The following is a 20,921-nucleotide window of genomic DNA, read 5'->3' as shown; positions in this document are numbered from 1 at the left end:
ATCTTAAACTTGCACCTTCAAAGAACATAAATAAAATATTCCCAATACAAAAAAAATGACCAAAGTTCCCTTAAAAATTTATGAGGTATTCTTGTCATTTTATTTTATCGAAATATTTTTTAGATACGCTTGATTGAGATGATGGCATGTACCAAATTTTATATGCATATAATTTGCAAGATCAAATAGTACGTGGCTCACTTGATTAAAATTGGATGGATGGATGGGGTGGGGTAGAGTGGGGTGTGGTGGGGGAAAAAGAAAGGAGAGTATATATCTTCTATACAGTAAAGAAAAATATATAAACTTTTTCCTCTATTTTCATCCATTTCTAAAATATGGGGAAGTTTTACATGGGGTGCCACCGCACATATAAAGTAAAGTGACCCCCTCTCAATTGTTCGATTTGAGTAGACGACTAGAATGGCCTAAGTGACAATATCACAAGTTGGATTTTGAACATCTAATCTTTATTTGACGGCTCAACATGTTTTATCTTTTAGTTTTTGTTTTGTAAATCATTTTGCAGCAAAATTTGAGGCTAGCACACATCTAACAAAGACGCACACGATAAAAATAATAAAAAATAATTTTGGTGACAAAAAATAACTAGAATACCCTTCAAAATTGCATAGCCTTTTTGGTCATTTATTTTCACCTGAAATACTTTTTGTTTCTAGGTATAGCCCAATAAGAAGAAGGGATGCCCCGAACTTCACTTGAAAAATGCTATGTAAAAAAAAGATTAAAAATAAAAAAGTGTTTTGGCATGAGATCATGATACAAGCAATCCAACTGTCCATCCCGTTTGAACAGTTGAGAATAGGGATCACATATGCTTTATATTGTATTGAAAAATTTTATATAAAGTCGAAATCATACTTATATAAGAAAGGTTGCAATCTACACTGTCTAGTTTAGATGCAGTGGAACTATCTTAAAAGATATGTCATTTTTTAATGGTGACCTGAAAATTATGTTAAACATGCAACCCTAACTAAAATGAATGGTTTAAAACATTGTAACCTTCTACAAGTAATCTATTTTAGACAAACTGCACCATTTTGGAAATATCATATAGGATTATATACTATGAGACTATTTATCTTTGTTACAAGGAGGTAACAAATTACTACTTTCTATTAGATATACAATTCGACGGTTTGGGGTGTATTATCAAGTTTAAAAAATATTTTTTGAAATTTGAATCTAGTCAATAGTAAAATTACAACCACTTTATATGATATTTGACATATCTGAGTGATTATAATATTGTACTAGAAGTAAATGACCTCTTTATATGTTTTTAACTAGGGGCAGACGTATAAGACAGTTGGTAATCGTTATTGTCATTGATTTTTTTGTACCACAAAGTCATGATGGTTGGTAAATGTTATTATCATTAATTAAGAAAAACTATTTGATTTGATGCACAACTAAATTTTGAACTCACAACCACCTGATTTGTAATAGACGTGAGGGATTTTAACATTGTATTAAAAGTAAATAGTCTCTATATATATCATATACAAAATAATATATGTTGTTATTATTATTATTATTATTATTATTATTTTGAGGTACCGGTCGGTTGGTAGTGGTTATTATGGTTGATTTTTCTGTACCCATACAATCATGGGGTTTGGTATTGTATGGGTTTCGTAAACTTTATTTGATGAGAAAGACAAAATAAAGTTTGATGCACAATCAAACTTTGAACAACTGTTTTGATTGATACATGGTGTATGAAAAACAAGTGATGCTGTATTTATATTCTAAGATTTTATGTTCCCGTGGGATCATAATGTCTGTTTACTTCCTTAGGCAAAACTCAATGTGGGACTATTTTTAGAGGATAAAGTTTATACACGCTATCAACTTTATATGGTAGAAGTGTGTCATATTCCTCAAACACCCAACGGAGATAATAGAAAAAAAAAAAAGAAAAAGATTTTAAGTTTTAAAAATCGTACATCTTGTAACACATAATCTAGACTATCTTTTTCAAGATTTTGAAGCATTTATAAATCTCATCAATCTTCACTATTTTTAAAATTTTACATTTCATAACTAGAGGGTGAAATACGATTTTTTTTGCCATCATAGGGATATTTGACACCCAAAATGTGTCGCTCAATAAAGTTCAAAGGTGCGCTTAACTTTAATTGTTTAAGGTTGACACCGTATACAAACCACACCCAATTTTAGAACTTCAACTCATGAGGACGTAAATACCTCAACTCATAGACTAACATGTCTAAATTGCACTCTGTATGGGCTTGAGAAAAATAATATCTCATGATTAAATAGAGACCATCCAATTTTAGAGGGTGAGATCCAAGTGTTCGAAAACTCAAAATTTAAACTTTCTGTTTTGAAAATAATCTTCCATTGATTATTAGGTGGTTCCCAAAATTTTAGATGAAAAAAAGGGAAAATATATCTTTAGACGCTATTTTTATATTTCACTTCTCTATAAACCCAATGTTTCAAAACCTATGTTCTGGTATAGGTATTCTATGTATTATATCTTTTAACCCCCTAGACTAACTTTATCTATTTTTATTAGTCCAAACAAATTTTAAAAATAAATCCTTTCTAAACCCTCTCTCTCTTGATGTGTTTCTCTTTCTTTCTCCCATGAATCTCCCAAACTCTTCTCTCTCTCTCTCTCTAAATTTGGGATAGACACGAGGAGAGAGAGAAAGAGTTAGAAGAAATACGGAGAGAGAGAGGAGAACCATTGGGTTTAGAAAAACGTTTTTTTTTAAATTTGTTGGTGCTAAAAAGATGAAATAAAAATGGGTAAAATTGTTCCAGGGTATTAGAAGATACAATAAACACAATCTCTATACCATTAGATATGTTTTGAAACTTTTGATCTATGGAGAAATAAAACCTAAAAATATAATAGACATAATCTCTATACCGTTAAATAGATTTTGAAACTTTGAATTTCTGGAGAAATGAAACTTAAAAATAAGATCTACGAAGGTATTTTTCAAAAAAAAAAAAAAACTGCGAAGCAAGTCTTCCACCATGGCAGGAAGTGTACAATATGGCCCTACGGAAGAATACATGCTGGCATTAACTTTCTATTTAATCAGGCATGTCATGTCAATTCTAATGCTAGTTTATAACACAATTTGATCAACCATTCTCCCCTACAAATACTATCACTCCCTTTCCCTTTCCCACAAAATCATTATTTATTTATCTTTTTTGGAAAATCCCTTTGGACATATGGAGTAATTTCAAACTGGGATCACAAGTTCGAAAATTGCGACTACACCCTCATAACATCGAAAACTTATTCCGAGTTCCATACACTCGTAGCCATTTACGCTTGGGTTTGGATGTTTGCACCTTTATCGCTTAATTACGGCTTTAATTTTCCTCTTCTTTCCTGTCAAATATGCGGTCTTGTAAGTACTTACAAGTAAGTTTAGGTTTTGATTGCGTAGTCGTCTGTCTGACTTTCTCTTCTTTTTTTTTACTACATGATTCGACGCAACTATTATATTATAAGATTGTATAATAACTTTATTATATGATTTGACGCAATTGCCATCGGATTGTATCATACCGTTATATCCCTTTTCTATTAATGAAAAATCGGGTAGGGGGCCTTTTCCTCCATCGACTTACCCAAAAAAAAATTTAGGTTTTAATTATTGCCTTTTGTTGGACTTTTTATGGTGCATTTTTGCTTCTTCTTCTTTGTTTTTTTTTTTAAAAAAAAAATTTAGGTAGTAATTTTTTGCTTTCTTATGTTAAGTATATACTCATAGAGTTTAGGTATTAATTATTGGGTTTTGTTGGACTTTTTATGATTAATTTTCGCTTTTCTTTATGTAAAATATGTTTGTATGGTATTTTTTTTGCTTTCTTATGTTGTTTGAGGAAATTATCAAAATGTCTATGCATTATTGAACATTTTACACATAGGGAGCTGTTTTAGCTTATGATAATGGATATTTTGTTATGGGTATTTTAAAATTATATCAAGCAATATGGGTAAAATGTTAAATAGTTTTTATAGTATTTTTTTAAAATTTTTTAATGTTTTTAATGGTAAAATTTTTGCTTGGAAGATGTAAATGAATTTGTTTGAGATGAGCTTTAGTGGGGGCTATCTTTATTCTTCTTGTTTTTTGACTTTTTTGGGGAATTTATGAAGATCTATTGTGATATTACAGGTTCTTTATCTTAATTGCGCTGAGTAATGTGATTCCAGATCAGAGTAAAATTGGGCGTAAAGTGTCCAGCTTATTTTTTATTCTTTTTATGAAGGAAAAGTGTTTCATCCGGCGGAGACTACATTTTTAGTTTTTCCATCTTTTGCAAAAAGGTCGTCCATCAAAAAACAATGCAAACTAACGGTCGCAAATAGTTTTTTAATAAAACTATTATTTTAAAGTTTTAGAATTTATTTTTGGTTGTGGTTTTCATATGGTTGGAACCTTAAAAAATCCAATTCAAGCGCACCTCCAAATTTTATCCTACCATATAATTTTTGTGTAAAAAATTATTAGGAATATCTAAAAATCTATTTTTGTATCTAATTATAAAATTTTAAACTCCAAAAATGTTGAACATCAAGTAGATCTATAAACATATGAAAATCTTGAAACTAGACGGTCTAAATAATGTGTTCGAAGATGCATTATTTTTGGGACTCAAAATATTTTCTTTTCTCCATATACACACATCTTTGATCAATTAGAGGGATTTTCAACCTTAAAACAACATTTTCCACACCCGTGTCATAACTTTTCTAGAGATCTGTTTCAAAATTTAATGGTGATCCTTTGGGGTCCTACTCACATGAGTGTGTGAGGGTCTCATAGTGTCATTGCTCTTATAATATATACTTATATTATATTTTGTATTTATGTTAATATATTATACATAATTATAAATATCTTATATTATATTATAATAAATATTGTATTATATATTATATATAATATAAATATGAGTTAATAAAATATATTATATTATGGTATATATATTATATTTATAGGGATTATATATAATGAGACCATTTACCTTTGATACAAAAAGATCACAATTGGGTGTGTTACGAGTTTGAGAAAATTTCTTTTGAAGTTTGGGTTTGGTCAATGGAATAAATGCAGCTATCAAATTTCATATCCAATGGTCAAGATCAATTGTGACCACCTTATACCAAAGATAAATGATCTCATTTCTATACAATTCCATACAGTACCCATAACTTTTTAACATTTCAACAAGTTACCAAACACACTAACCATAACTTATTTAAACCTTCTAAAACAAAACATTTTTCTTTTTAGAAGATTTGAAAACATTCAAGTTTCCGGAAGATATCTTTAAGAAAAATAAACGTGCCCCTAGTTTCTGCAATTCCAGTACATTGCAAATTTTTACATAGACAATGGTTCTATGCTTGATATAAATGACTTTTATATTAATATTTACTATCTGGTGGCCTCTTTTGTCTATTTATCTGTCGATTTTGCATGGTTCAAACTGGGCTGCTTTTGTTCCGAACTTCTTGTCCTAATGTATCAGTTATAGTCTTTTGTTGCTTTAATTTGAAAGAGCAATAATAAATGAACAATTTAAGACTGCTGCTGCTTTGCTATTGAGAATATTTTGTATATTTTGTATCAGATATATTGGAGAGTATTGGGCCTGGGTACTTTCCTATTACTGTTCATGTTGAGGATATGCATTCTTTTGATCCAAACCAAGCATATGGTAATCTACTCCAGAATTTTCTGTTCGCATGTATTCTTGATTTATTCACTAGTTTTGTTTTCCTTTTCTTATCTGCCCTTCTTGTACTGTCATCTTGTCTTTATCTTTTATCTCTTTGATCATTTACTGAATGTTACTTAGTAATGGTATCATGATTGCCTTGGTTTCTCAAATTAGTAGATTAACTGTTAAGTGATAGATTAAGAAACTGAGTGCCTCTTCATTTTCTCATTAGATATCTTCCCATTGACATGATACATGGATTCTTAACTATAAAAAAGAAGTGACAGTATGGAGATTTATGGCTTCAAGGATGTGGCCTTTAATAGTGCTGAATGGCAGACTAGGATTTGTCGTGTAGCCGACCGCAATTAGTTAAGAAAAGATTTTGATGATGATGATAGAAAAAGAAGTGAGAAATCAGCAACATGTTGAAATCGTGGTTTTATCATGTCCAAAGAAATGTTGGTGATTTGCTATTCCTTGGCTAATAATGGATTTTACGGTGGAGTTGACTGCCGGAAACCTTAACCGTATTCCTTTGATTGTTTTGTCGACATTTTATCCCATCATATCAAAATGAAAATACTTTTTGGACTGGTCCTGATCATGCAAGTTCTTAAAGGTGGGTCACCTTGCCGATTGCTTGTGAGAATTGGATATGTAGAAGTCATAACAATATGGGATTATTAATACTCAGTTTTGTTACCAATTCATGCTCCCCAAAGATCAGATTTTGTGAACATTGGTACCCAGAGATTTGATGACTATAACATTTAATCAGTAGTCCTTGTGATATGAATGGAAGCTCTTACTTCAAACCAAAACCAGTATCCCAGCTTATCTTGATTGTGATTGTCATCCTAATAACTAAAAAGCGCTTATACTATGCTCCCATAGGAGCATAGTGTACATCTACTCCATCAGTCAGACGACCTACTTGAGAGGATAAATAGTTTTTCAGTTGAAGTTAATCTATGGGTTGAAGAGGTTACATCCTCAGAATTTTGGGTCCTAAAGTTATGCCTTAATGGGGCTTTATCTGAGGGAGTAAATGGACAGTTTAGGAGCATAATATCTTTTCTAATAACTAAATGGCTTTCTTTATTTTGTGCAGTCTTTGCTGGAGAACTGCATTCAATTGTTCCAATTGGTTGTCTCTCCCTGTTGAATGTTATGGGCTTGATGCCACTCTCTAAGACCAAGTGTCTTGCAAGTGATGCTGTAAGCCTGTCTTCTATAAACCCCTACTACCATTTTGTTATGACAAAACTCTCAATATGTAAACATATTTTTCATCATTCTAAGATGCTTTCTTGAATATTTCATTCATTTTCATGCTTTACTCAGATATTCTATCTGCCCATTTTACGGCAAGTAGCGGCATGGGCTGGACTTGTCCCTGCCACAAAAAAGAAATTCATTAAATATTTGGAAGCTGGTTATAGCTGTATTGTTATTCCAGGTGGTATTCATGAGAAGTTTATATGGAGCATGATTCTGAGGTCTGTTCTGATACCATGTCATGTTCAGGACTTAGATATATCTGAAACTTTGTCTTCTTTTGTGGGTTAAACATGATAATGATTTCAATGAAATTTATAAATTCTTGGGTTTACTGTTGCAGTTTTCCTTCTTTTGTGGGAGGCTTTTGTGCTGCTTAAGTAAAACCTGAAGCAAGGTTTATCATAATTCTTATCTAGTTGTGTCTACAGGTTGTATACCTCAAGAAAAGGCATGGATTTGTGTGCGTTGCTATGGAGACGGGACATCCTTTAGTCCCTGTCTTTCGCTTTTGCTTTGGTCAGGTCAAAAGATAAAATGTATTATGTTTTTGTGCATGTGTTTGTGCATGTGAGTGTGTGAGAAAGAGGGATCGAATGAGTATTTCCACAATAAAAAGTATACAATGAGGTCATTTATCTTTGGTACAAGGTAGTCACAATTAATGTTGATCATTGGATGTAAAATTAGATAGTTGGTATTTATTCCATTGACCAAGCTCAAACTTTAAAAGAAATTTTCTCGAACCTTGTGACACACTCAAGGTATCAAATTACACATCAAATTGTTGTAAGTAATTGTGAAAGCCTTGTATCAAAAGTAAATGATCTCATTTTATACAATACCTTTTCATAAACAGAGACATGATTGTTCTGGTTGTTATCTTACAAACCAATGTTTATAATTGGTGGAAACCAAAGGGAGATCTATAAACGCGCGTAGTTAGAGCAATCCGATTTGCCCCCTTGCTGTACTGGGGAATATTTGGATATATCTCTAATTTGTAAATTTTTATGGAATTATTTGATTTAGGAGGAGATAAAAATAGGATCCCTCCACTTGCTTATCTTGGTTGTCTTTGAAAGGTTGTATGTGGTTGCTTGCTGACTTGAAATCTTTTGTATCTCCAAAGTAGTATCAACAAATTTGGGGCAGTTTTTTCATTTTGCTGTTGGTTTTAAGCATTTATCTTAAAAGTTTCTTAGGTGGGAACTTTATCTTGTAGTGAGCATTTACACCTTATGTTCTTTCAATACTATCTCTGTTGTAAAGATTGTATATAAAGGATTCAGTGAAAATGTAACTTGCAGGTACTATTAACAATTAGAAAAACATGAATTCTTTGCTTTCCCTGAAATAGTCTTTCACTTAAGATTTTTCAGGCGTGGATATTTAAAATCGATGTCATTTGCTTTGTAGTAGTTGATTTTGGTGAGTGCTTGTGCTTTTGGTAACTATTCAAGTCTACAACTTTGCAAGTTTCTAGTGAATAATTTTCCCAGAACGCATATTCCATACTGCCGGCCGATGCCCCAATTGAGCTGAAGAGAAACCCAAATCCCTCTGACGAAGAAGTGAGTTAACTTCTGATAAGTGCTTGTTCCCTTGAAGAAGCTGCATTTTCACAAACATGCATGCACACACACGGATGTTATTTGTTGCTAGTTTTATAAGAATTATCATTTTTTATCATATTTTAGAAGGAAAAACATATTTATACCCTTTATTTTTAAGTTTCATTTCACAATAGATCCAAAGTTTTAAAAGGTATCTTAAAGCATTAAAATTGTAGATTTTATTTCTTCTAGTTCTCTGAGCTAATTTAAACATGTTTTTTTTGGCCAAATAAATCTAAAAAGACATGTATTTTCTAAAATCCAACAGCTATTTCTAAAATCCAAAAAAAACATAGGAAGAGAGATATAGGAAGAGATATCTAAAATCCAACAGCTTTTCGAGAGAGAGAGTGAGAGAGATATAAGAAGAGATAGAAATTTGGACTATATAAATGAAGAGAGAGAAATGATTGGGTTTAAAAATAGCATGTCTTTTTCATATTTGTTTAGGTTAAAAAATAAGTTTAAAGTGGCCAGAGGTTAAAAGATATATTTTGAAACATTGGATTTATCAAAAAATGAAACTTAAAAATAGGAGATATAAAGATATTTTTCTATTTAGAACTTCATGGTACTTCAATCATCATCTTCCTATTCAGTTTTAGAGTTTTGCCTGTGCAGGTAGCCAAAGTTCACGCCACGTTCGTCTCGAAACTCGAACAGCTATTTCAAAGACATAAGGTAGCAGCTGGATATGTTCGTCTCGAAACTCGAACAGCTATTTCAAAGACATAAGGTAGCAGCTGGATATGTTGATATTAAGTTGAAAGATATTTAACTTGTTCTTGTCCAAAAAAAAAAAAAAAGTACTTTTTCATCTGTTAAGAGCCCTCATAATATAGGTTTAAAATAACTTAAACGTAATGTTACGTATAAACTTCGCACTATCAAGTATTTGGTGAGCTGGCCGTAATCTGAATCTGCCCTCGTTTTTGAGTAATTCAGGATCCAAACACATCACAAATCCCTGTAAATCCATCGCCACCCTGAGATGTGCGAAGTTTCTATAGGGTACAGGCTTTATGATAACAAAATAAAGCATCACTTCAAATCCTTATTTGGAAAGCACTTTCGGCATTGAAAATCTCTATGATAGCTCTAAAGTCAATTTTAAACCCCGGCAACAAAATTTGAAAATAAAAAATGGTATAAATCTTACAGATCAATGAACATTTATTTTTTAATACGAAATGGATCGTGTACATGTTTTGTTGCAATAAACACTATTTTTAAAATTTGAAATCCTTTTTATCTTTTTTTCACAACAATGTTTATGCTGCAATGATCGATTTAAATCTTTTCCAACACTTGAATTGCAATTTTTGATGAGTTATGGGGTGAAGCTTTACTTATTTTGATAAGGCTACAGCCCTATCAAACTATTTTCCTATCTTATTTAAGTGAAGATTATTTAATTTAAAAATAGTGCTTAAATCAAATACATTTTCAGATTATTTGATTGATGGTGTTAAAAAAATCAATCTAAAAATTTGGCGCATGAGTGTCAATCTCCTTTTGGACATGATCCTGTACACATTTTAAAGGTGACATTCAATACCTTTTAAAATGAGAGATCTCCCAGTAGAAGGATAAAAAGAGTCAAAAGCCAACGCGTCTAATGCACAGCATGGTAAGTCAAGGACTATCAATAAATCAATTCACCATAAAAAAACAAATCGTTTTTATTTTAAAAAGTCCGATGAATAAATCGGGTAAAACATACATATCGACAAATATACTTCATATAAAGATATCACCAATATAACGGAACGGCCTAGTCTAAAAAATCGGATATATTTAAAATATTAAAAATTTTGAATTTCTAAAAAATAAAAATTATGATACTTAATCCATCCATAAAAACTTTACTAGATTAATATAATTAAATCAATTAATTTAGATACCTCATAAGTCTCATCCAATCAGTCAATATTAAATACAAAATTAACTAATACATATCAAAATATATATACCATATAAATTTACTCGTTAAATACTTTAAAAAACATCACACCTACTTATTACACAGCAAAAACAAATATACCATATAAATTTATTCATTAAACACTTAAACCATGGTATGGTGACAAATATATGATATAAGTTTATTCATTAAATACACATACACTAAGTGGGTATCCCAAAAAAATACACGATTTTTAGAGAAAAAAGAAAGATGAGATGCTGATTTGAGATAGTTTGAAAGGGTTTTTCTCTCTAATTTGGAGTGGTGTTTGAGAGAATGCCCTAACTAGGCTGATTTGTGAAAAGCCCCTACCTGTTTTTTAGAGAAAAAAAAAAGGGTTTTTCATTTTCTTGGGAAAACAGGAAGCACAGCTGAAGGAACTTTGAAAAACTAATCGTATATGTACAATTGCTTGCACCTGTAAGTTTACAATTTACATGGTTTACAATATATTGTTCATCTTTGTTATGACAATCAAAAACAAAATATAGATTCTTGGTCCTGTTGTCTTCTTAAAATATAGATTCTTGGTCCTGTTGTCTTCTTATTCATCAGTAAAAAGGTATGTTTTGAGCTCTAATTCGTGCCACAAACAGTAACGTTATAAAAACAGTTATCACAAAACTGCATATACCCAGGGGGCTATTTATGACGGTTATCCCCATCTCTCTCTCTTTAAACTATTCCAGCCTGACTATTTCCTCTCTCCTGAACCTCTCTCTCTCTTATCTCTTTCTCTCTAAACATAAGTAAGCCTTTAAATGTGTAAGATGGAAACATAGATATAAAACATAGGAGAACCCTCCCTCATCCCCACCCTCTCTAAAACAAATAAATCTTACGTCAAAAATCATTAAACTCCTGCCAATTTATACACATTCCACCCCCACGTAAAGCGAAAAGAGAAACACCTCACAATTTTCAACGATCTTAATCAAAGAGACAGTTCATATTCCACTCCTACAATAACCTGGAGAGACAGAGAGAGATCATGCTCCACTCTTACAGAAAGCCAAATGGAAAAAACCTCTAGACATTGATTGGTGCTGATGATAGAAAGGGAGAGAAATCACGTTTCAACATTTGGACGGTTTCCAGCGAGAATGAGGGAGATCTCCAAGCCTCGACTGAATGCCTGGTTAAAGAGGAGGCGAGATTGGAAGGTGGAGATGAATGGGAACCACGACAGAAAGGCAATGGGTGAGAATATGAGTATCCCCATCCCAGCATCATAGAGTCGAGCAATCTCACGAACTGAATCCCACAAGCCCAAGCTCTTTACGAATCTTCTCCACGTGATTGCGAGCTGTTAATGAAATTTTTTAGAGAGAGAAACTCAGTAAAGGCATTCATAATGCATGCAGATGCAGACAAGATGGCAAGAAACACATAAAAATACACAGACAACAGAGAGAGAGAGATGATTTGATCCTGGGCTAACATGCATGACCACATCCAATTCAGCCCAATACAAATGTTAAGAACACATGCACACAGCAAGTGTCACTTGATTCCCTCAAATCACTCACTCTCTCTCTCTCTCTCTCTCTCTCTCTCTCTCTCTCTCACACACACACACACACACTTTCCCCCCTCTCTCTCTCTCAATACAAGTACCATGCGGGCCTCTATAGCATGCCTTGACAGTGTGATGCTCATGCAAACAATAATTTATGTGGTCACTTCAACTTACACATAAAATGGCCCAACCGGTTGGCACAAATGCTAGAATGCAGGCAAACAGATCCGTAAATGAAAGTGGTGAGACAGCCACAGCAATCGCAACACCAGCTATCACTCCAAGGAACAAAGTTCCTTGCATGAACCGGATCCCTAACTGGAAACCAGTTGACTTTTTTGGGCTACAGGTCAGACCCTGTTTAGTCAAAAACCGGAATTATAATCCAAAAAGTTTCACTTGTAAGCATGATGTTTCAGCAAAACAATTGAGAACAAATATATACAAATTCAGATGATAACATTAATAAGTAAAATTAAAATAACAAGCACAAACCTTGAATATTAAAACGACTAAAAATAATACAGCCCATGAAATTCCATAAACCTGGAGATGACAAGTACTGAGTCAGTTATGGCTATTATACTCAACACTAATCACGGAAAGGAAAAGCAAAAGAAAATAAGAAAGTGCCGAAAGATGACTCGTTTTTTTGCAGTGGAAGAAGCTACTTTTCTTATGAGAATTAATTCCATCCAAAAAAGGAAATTTCAGCACGAGTCCATTTGAACCTTGCACAAGTCTCCATTTATAGAGGTGGTAGAAAGTAGACAATGACACTCAAAGATCTGAATCCCTACAAGATCTCTCTCTCTCTCACTCCCACAAAAGCTCAGACACGATCAGCACTCTCTCACTCTGTACTCTGTCAATGCGAGGAAGCCAGGGGTGAAAGCATCACAAAGCATAATGGCCGGTGGCACAAGTCATAACTTGACAACAAAGGAATTTAAATTATTTGGACATTATGCATTATCACAATGTATCCAAGATAGAATTACCTAGAAAAATGTAATATTAACCCAATTTATATAAAGCATGGCACCCAATTTATATAAAGCACGGCAATACTTCTACACAACATGGCTCAAATGGAAAATAAAAGAACATCCGTGTTTATGAGGATACAAGACGACAGGTGGCCAAGAAGCATACCACAAGAGAAGTACTCTTTCCAGTGATGTTGAGCTTGTAAACAACTCCAAATTGGAATATGAGAAACCTCAAGCTCAGAATTGTCTCCAGAATACGACCTCTCAATGTTTGAATGTGCATCTATCAAAAACAAACACACCACTATTGGTAAAGTTTAAAACATGAAATATACAGCATGGTCACCAAGCATTTAAGGGAAAAAAACTCAGCCAATACAATACTATGCCTATTTATTTCTAGGAAACCTGTTATATAAGTGAATGGGCTATACTGAAGTGTAAGCTACTTCGAAAAGAAGTCTGTTGGACCCCAAATTTTGCACACAGGATCTCATCTAAGTGATCAATAGGGTAGGGGAAAAGGGGACAAGTGACTTTTTTGGTGAACATAAGCTGTCCATTTGGTGGATGGTGGCTCTAGGTGTATAGGAACTTATTTTCCAAATCAAATATGTGCTATATTTCAGCCAAAAAATCCCTCTAGCTAGTGTTACATGTAATACCCACATGAGTATCATGTCTCATGCATATCTAAAGTGTTTAGCACTTAAAATTCTAGTACAGGAAAGCATGCCCGTCCAAGCACCATGTTGAATAAACTAACAACATTTTTCTATGTATATAATATAATTTCCTTATTACACACAAAACTGAGAAGCAGAGTAGGAGTCTTCATACTCCATGCATTTGGTCCTAGAACTCTTTTGTAATCTTCCTCATAATGTCTTCCTGTTTATAATATAATTTCTTCTCTTATTGCATGCTAAACTAAGTGACGTAGGTAAATTTTATCACACCCATTCATTAGGTCCCAACTTCAAACTCTTAGTTGACCTATACCATTGCTATAAGCCCATTCGCTCATAGTTATTATTTAATTACTTATACTACAATTGTTAAACTCTGCCATGGCCAATCCCAAGCCAGTCATGCTGGTCCCCAAGCCGATCATGCTGGTCCCAAACCAAGGTAACATAGGAGGGTTGTGTTAGGCGTGGCAGCCAGCATAAAACATTGCCACATCTTTTCATGAATCTCAAACCTATGTTATATGTTCACGTTAGGGTATTCCCTGTAAGCGACCCGCTATATCAGAACCCGGGTGTAGTGAGAAATGAGAAAAGGTTCCCTAAAAGACGCACCGTAACGATGCCTGATTGTGGTGATAAGTAGGCAAGGGTTCCCATGCCAATTTTGGATAAGTGCGGGTAAAGAAGCAAGTCCAATAAAATAAGATTTGTCTAGCTACATGGAATGTATGAACTCTAACACGTAAGAGCATAGAGTTAGTAGATACAATGAGTCAAATGACAGTTAACAGAGCACGCCTACAGGAAACTAAGTGGAAAGGGGCAAAAGCTAAAGAAATCGACGGATATAAACTGTCATATATAGAATGGGATAATAGTAGAAATGACATAAGCATAAAGTTAGATTTTAAAAGGCAAAGTAGTTGACGTTAAGAGAGTAGGTGATAGGCTCCTATTATTTAAACTTGTGTTGGGGGAGGAGGTAATTAATGCAATTAGTGCTTATGCACGACAGGTAGGACTGTAGGAGAGAATTAAAAGACAATGCTGGGAGGACATAGATAGACTAGTCCAAGGAATACCCAATAGAGTGAGGACCTTTTTAGGAGATGACATAAATGGCCACATTGGAAAACATAGTAGAAGATATGATAGGGTACATGAAGGATATGGTTTAGGCAAAGAAATGAGATAAGTGATGCTATTCTGGATTTTGCTATGGCTTACGACCTAGCAATAAAACCTCCTTTAAAAAGCGAGACGAATATTTAATAACTTAAAAAAGTGGATCACATAAAAACCACCTACATTTCTTTCTAGTTAAGAAGGTAGATTGACCACCATGTAAAGACTGTAAGACTAACCTAGGAGAGAGCTTGACCACGCAACAAAGGTTCATTGTGAGGGAAGTCTACATAGAAAGATGGAAAAAAAGAGGAGAAATTAATAGGTGTCCAAGAACTAGTTGGTGGAATTTAAAACTAGAGAAAATAGACTTAATGAAGAATAAATTTGTAAAAGAAGAAAACTGGATTTCTGAGCACTAAGTAATGTGAAATGAGACAGCTGATTGTATTAGGAAAGTGGTGAAAGAAATTTACGAGAATCTACAGGGGAAAGAAATTCTAATAAGAAAACTTGATGGTAATGTGATAAAGTTCAAAAGGCTATTGGCAAAAAACGATCATGTTATAAAGCTTGGGAACATTGGCCACACCAACTCCCAACTTGTTGAGTCAATGGCTCTCCTCACCGGACTAAAGCTCTTCAACCCCTCTTGGGGTCAACCACTAATCGTGGAAAGAGAAGCACAAAATACAAATCACATGGGCAGCAACCCCCCGCCCCCCGATATTTAGCTTCGATTTAGAACAAGATTACTTCACCTTTTCAGGGATATGGCCGTCTTATGGAGGCATACCTGGCGGGTATCCAATGCCTTGGCGGATCAATTGGCTAAAGATGGAGCATCACCCAACACCTCGGGTTCAATGAAAGACAGGTTTTTTGGCTTCTTTCTCATTTCCTACTTGAAATGGGCGAATGTACTACCTCACTTTTGGACTCTCTTTTTTCCTTTTGGGCGCTGGTACTGCACCCAACCCATTTTTTGTTCCTCTAGGGTAACCTATTCTTTTGGCAAGAGGCCCGGTCTGTGGGACTCCTCTGCACACCCTTCTAATTCTTCTTAATACAACAGTCAACAACATCAAATAAATAAATAAATAAATAAAGTTTGGGAATGTAATAAAAATGATCAAAACTTAGGAAAGTGTAAAAATGCTAAGAAAAATACTAAAATCTTATTAAATGCATTAAAATTCCATGAAGATTAAAAAGTTACCAATCGAAGAGAACCTTCCATGCACTTTGCAAATAAAATTTGTAACTTTAAAGAGTTTCATGGACTTTAAAATTTATTGATCTTCAACATGATCTGATACCGTAAAGTTACAACATTTTTATAAATTTATAAAGTTTACAATACAAATCGAGTTGAAGAACTTCATGGACTCTTATCAAGACTAAAAAGTTTATAAAATTTGTTTGTAACATTAAAGTTTGTGGTCGTAGATTTGTGCTTATGGTTGTTAATTGTTGAATGTTTTATGAAGCTAATTTCAAATTTCTAGTTGCTATCAGGGGATAGTGGATACAAAATCTCCGATAGCTAATACTTTTGGAGTTAATGAATACACTAATTACCTACTATCATATATATCACCTTCATATTTTTTTCTATGCATTAACCTACGTTTTTAGAATTTTTTATATTCATTGACCGCATCGCCGGGATGCATTTGCATCCAGACTGCATCGAGCCACATCGGCCCCTCTAACGCTTTAGGTCGCATCCCGCATTTTAAAACACTGGTCATAGATACATTCGCAAGATTAGGATATATGAAGTGAAAGAAGCTTTGAGAAAGATGAAGATAGGAAAGGCATTAGAACCAAATGGCGCCGGGATAGAAGTTCAAAAGTGCATGGGAGAGAATGGCATTTTGTGGCTAACCAAGCTTCTCAACAAGATGTTGAGAACAAAGAAAATGGCAGAAGAATTGAGAAAAAGTATTGTGGTACCCATGTATAAGAACAAAGAAGACATACAAAACTGTACAAACTGTCGAGGAATCAAAATTACTAGCCACACTATAAAACTATGAAACAGTGTGACTGAGCAATGACTAAGATATGAAACAAGCATATAAGAAAATCAATTTGGCTCAATGCAAAGGAAGTTTCTATTTTCTTACTAAGGCAACTGATTGAGAACTTTAAAAAGAAAAGAAAAGACCTCCACATGGTCTTCATTCATATAGAGAAAGCAAATGATAGCATACCTAGATAGTTTGATGGGTGTTTAACAAGAAAGGAGTCACTAGAGGACATCTTGACACAGTGAGAGATATGTACGAGGCAGCGCAATCAGTGTAAAGACAACTAGAGGAAAAACAAGTGAGCTTTCAATAATACATCAAGGATCAGCATTAAGCCCATATCTCTTTGTTTTGGTTATGGATGAGTTAACTAGGTACATGTTTGTCGCAGATGATGAGACTAGAGGAGGCATCAACGCAAAGTCAGAACTTTAGAGGGATGCTCTAGAATCTAAAGGTTTTAAAATTAGCCGGACTAAGACAGAATGCATGGAATGCAAATTTAATAATAATGAGTAGAAACGAGGAAGTAGGTAAGATTGATGGCCAAGAATACCCAAAAGAGATTGTTTTCGATTTATTGGATCGATAAGCCAAGAGAATGGAGACATTGAAGAAGATATTGCGAATAGAAATTACAGCTGCGTGGGCGAAGTGGAGATGTGCATTTGAAGTTTTATATGATAACCACATACCAATGCGGCTATAAGACCAGTCATGCTTTATGGGACAAAATTTTAGGCAGTCAAGAAACAAACTAGCCAGAAGATAAGTGTAGCTAAAATGGGGATATTGAGATAAATGAGTGGCAAGACAAAGTTTGGAATGGATACATACGAGGGAACTTATGGGTTGCACTAGTAAGCAATAAGATGGGGAAAGTAGACTTAGGAGGGTTGGCCATGAGCAGCATAGACCTAATACAACACTGATTAGGAGGGACGATTTAATTCAAGTGGAAGGCTCTAAAAGAGCAACGGGAAGGCCCAAAAGGGCATGCATGGAAGGAGCGAGAAAAGATATAGTGACTTATAGTCTGATTGAGGGCATGGCTCTCGATAGAGCAGAATGGTATACCAGAATTCGTGTAGCCGACCTCAAGTAATTGGATAAGGTTTGGACAATGATGATGATGATACTACATTTCTCATAAGGTACCTAACTCCCTTCACCTAATATGCCACATTTTAATAAGAAAATTTGAATGAGGACCACAATAGACCATGTTACCTTTTGCTGAGTGTAAGGTTTGATTGAATGCCACAACATTGCATCCATCCCTTACCCAAACATATGGCTTGGACCAAAAATTTATAGTAAAATTGGCTTAGTGTAGCACAATCTATAAAGCACAAATGTAAGGTCAAGGCGAATCAAGTTAACCTGCTCCTCATCCCACCAAGCTTCCCAACTATTTTCCCCTTTCACTCCAACTCCACCTTTGTAAAGAAGCCAATTTATCCAGTCATCAAAATCTTCCACAGTCCTGTGGTTTCACAAAGCAAGATCATCATTTTCTCAGAAAATGAGAACAAAATAAAATAAAATAAAAAACTACTAAAATCATAAGAAAAATAATAATCATATAGTTGATTTATTCAAAAGATTGAATCAATTACAAATCAATTATGATTAGTTATAAATCAATTATGGTGTTCCAATCTCAGTATAGATGACCCGGGGAAGACCGAGTCAGCTCACCCAAGTCAGCAAACACTGCACTTCAAGCATATTTTTTTGAGTAAAGTTCATGCACTTCAAACATATTCAAAATTTGAAGATCTGTAAGATTAAATATCATAGACTATCCTGATCACATGATAAAGAAAAGATGCTTACTTCTGCCACTCAAATCCTGATGGATTGAAAATATAAGGACCAAAAAGCCAGGCAACGGCTAGGAACCAACTGCTGAGGGTAATAAGGATGAAAGTAATCGCTCCTTCCTTTGTATAGCCATACGCTATATAGACTATCAGAAGCACAACAATTTCAAGCCTGCATCCAATAAGTTCCACCATAAGCTAATAAACTACCATGAGAAACTAAGCAAAAAGTTATGACAATAAACTACCTTGACACATTTAGGCATAAGTCAAAAAGCAAAGCCCACAGTAAGGATGAGTCAGAGTATAACAGGCAAACAGTACTCACGCTTTAACAAAATGACTTCGGGAGTAAAGTCGATAATTATCTGCAAATTTAATATGCCGGACAACAAAGCCTCTCCCAGTTGCACGGTACTGTCAGTTGTCAAAGGTCCAAATTTGGATTTACCATAGTTAGATATGACATATAAAAGATCACAACCTAATATAACAGAAAGGAAAGAAAGAGTACCTTTGCACCTCCATGGAGAATCGTGCGGCCAAAATAATGAGTTTTTGTCCCAAGAGAAAATGTGAAAAATACAGAGCACAGCTGAAGTTGCATGGTTATAAAACTAACGACAGCCTGAAATAAAAACATCAGAACTAAGAAACACATTTTGGTTGCAATTCTTTCTGAAGAGAGATTTAAGCAACCAAATCGCCACGTTTTCTTTCATCAGAAAAGAGAGAGTAGAGACTACCACAAATCTTGAATAGAAAGATACTAATTTACACAAAAATATATCAATTGATAATCTACAAATATATCAGGTAAAAACATGTCGACGGACCTGCAGAAGTCCCAGCTCCAATATAAAACCCATTATCATTGGGATTGCAGTAAAGATACCAATCTGGACCAAGAATTGAGCATTTAAAACCGTGTACAGTGCGGTATTACCCGTCAACCTAGCTTGCCTTGCAATGCCCTCATCCAATCCAGAAAGGGCCTGAAAGATGCATAGCATTTAGCCAGTAGGTAAACATTGCAATATTAAATCATATGAAAGCAATAGACAACTGCATGCAAAGAAACAGATTGAGAGAAAAATATCAAAATCGCTATAGTAGGAAAAGCATGACAGTAATGAACATGAACCCTATTCTATAATCAACTTCCTATTATGTCATGCATTAAAACAAAAACCTCAAGAACCAGTTAGGATGTACTTGTTACCACCGATAATTCACTGTCTCAATAAAGTTAATCCTGATAATGAGTAATCTGTTGTTTGGCTATGTCCACTGTAAAGTTATCTGAGATAAACTTACTGGCAGTTTTGCTTGTAAGTTTATCTGTTCGAAAACTGTTTTTACTTTCTTGGCCAGAAATAACTAAAAATAGCTCGAAATCACTGAAAAGTCAAGTATTTAATAACATTATCCATGATATAAGATATGTAACAAACAGCTAACAAAAATAAAATTATCCATTAATTTCAAGATAACATTCCAGATAAAATTATCCAAACAAGTTCTAATCATGCAAACTTACCAGGTATACTCTTCCATAAAGAAATATGTACACGGTTAGAACAGTCATCTGCAATCATTCCACATAACATGTCACAAATTTCGAAGAATAGTAGTAGCAACAAAAACCAGTTTTCGGCATGCATGAAAGACGGAGGCAAATGAAAGGCCCTACCATAGTACAGACATAATAGCCCACGGTGGTGAAATAAAACGACATCATTCTAAAAAAGTCTAGTAGTTGTCCAAGCCTATACACATCTCTACTTAAGACTTGCTCCCCATTTCCACCAGCTACTTTCCCCTCAAACAGCGCAATTTGATTCAGGCCAACATCTCTTCCCTTCCCAACCTAGGCAAAGGCATCACAAATCAGGTAAAACTATAGCTCTTAAACAAAATATCAATTAGGTGACAGGTATACCTGAATATACTCATGATGTGTGATGTTTCCTTGTCGTAATGTGGAATTGAATCCTGCACCATTATAAAGCTCTATAAGGAACTTAATATATTAGATGCATCAGAAACCCATTAACGCACTTTACAAGTCAGGCTGTTTCTAGGAAGGAGGCATGTTTCACTATATTATGGGTCAG

At 34.2% G+C, this 20,921-nt stretch overlaps 1 protein-coding gene and 1 pseudogene across 3 annotated transcripts in view; one reads left to right on the top strand and one right to left on the bottom strand.

Annotated features, from left to right (window-relative positions):
- The first annotated feature begins 1,635 nt into the window (after positions 1–1,635).
- LOC105420198 (diacylglycerol O-acyltransferase 2D-like) lies at positions 1,636–9,431 on the top strand (annotated as a pseudogene). Its single transcript, XR_016047200.1, has 7 exons — positions 1,636–1,645; positions 5,638–5,844; positions 6,866–6,972; positions 7,078–7,253; positions 7,464–7,556; positions 8,535–8,606; positions 9,270–9,431. The product of XR_016047200.1 is annotated as a diacylglycerol O-acyltransferase 2D-like (transcript).
- A 2,021-nt stretch (positions 9,432–11,452) lies between these two features.
- The window catches only part of GSL8 (glucan synthase-like 8), a 58,724-nt gene continuing 49,255 nt past the window's right edge, over positions 11,453–20,921 (bottom strand). For both annotated transcript variants that reach the window (XM_011622908.3, XM_088856115.1), the window contains exons 41-52: positions 20,747–20,799; positions 20,498–20,674; positions 20,345–20,392; positions 19,641–19,799; positions 19,319–19,432; positions 19,133–19,221; positions 18,818–18,976; positions 18,362–18,464; positions 13,289–13,408; positions 12,629–12,679; positions 12,308–12,490; positions 11,453–11,920 (exon numbers count right to left, since the gene is read on the bottom strand). In XM_011622908.3, coding sequence (XP_011621210.1) covers positions 11,684–11,920; positions 12,308–12,490; positions 12,629–12,679; positions 13,289–13,408; positions 18,362–18,464; positions 18,818–18,976; positions 19,133–19,221; positions 19,319–19,432; positions 19,641–19,799; positions 20,345–20,392; positions 20,498–20,674; positions 20,747–20,799 — 1,493 coding nt within the window. In that variant the 3' untranslated portion in view covers positions 11,453–11,683. The remainder of the gene's footprint in view (positions 11,921–12,307; positions 12,491–12,628; positions 12,680–13,288; positions 13,409–18,361; positions 18,465–18,817; positions 18,977–19,132; positions 19,222–19,318; positions 19,433–19,640; positions 19,800–20,344; positions 20,393–20,497; positions 20,675–20,746; positions 20,800–20,921) is intronic.

The sequence above is a fragment of the Amborella trichopoda genome, chromosome 13, assembly GCF_054954075.1.
Source record: "Amborella trichopoda isolate Santa Cruz 75 chromosome 13, AtrichopodaSantaCruz75HAP2 v2.0, whole genome shotgun sequence".
Lineage (NCBI taxonomy): Eukaryota > Viridiplantae > Streptophyta > Magnoliopsida > Amborellales > Amborellaceae > Amborella > Amborella trichopoda.
This window is presented reverse-complemented; position numbering and strand designations above follow the sequence as displayed.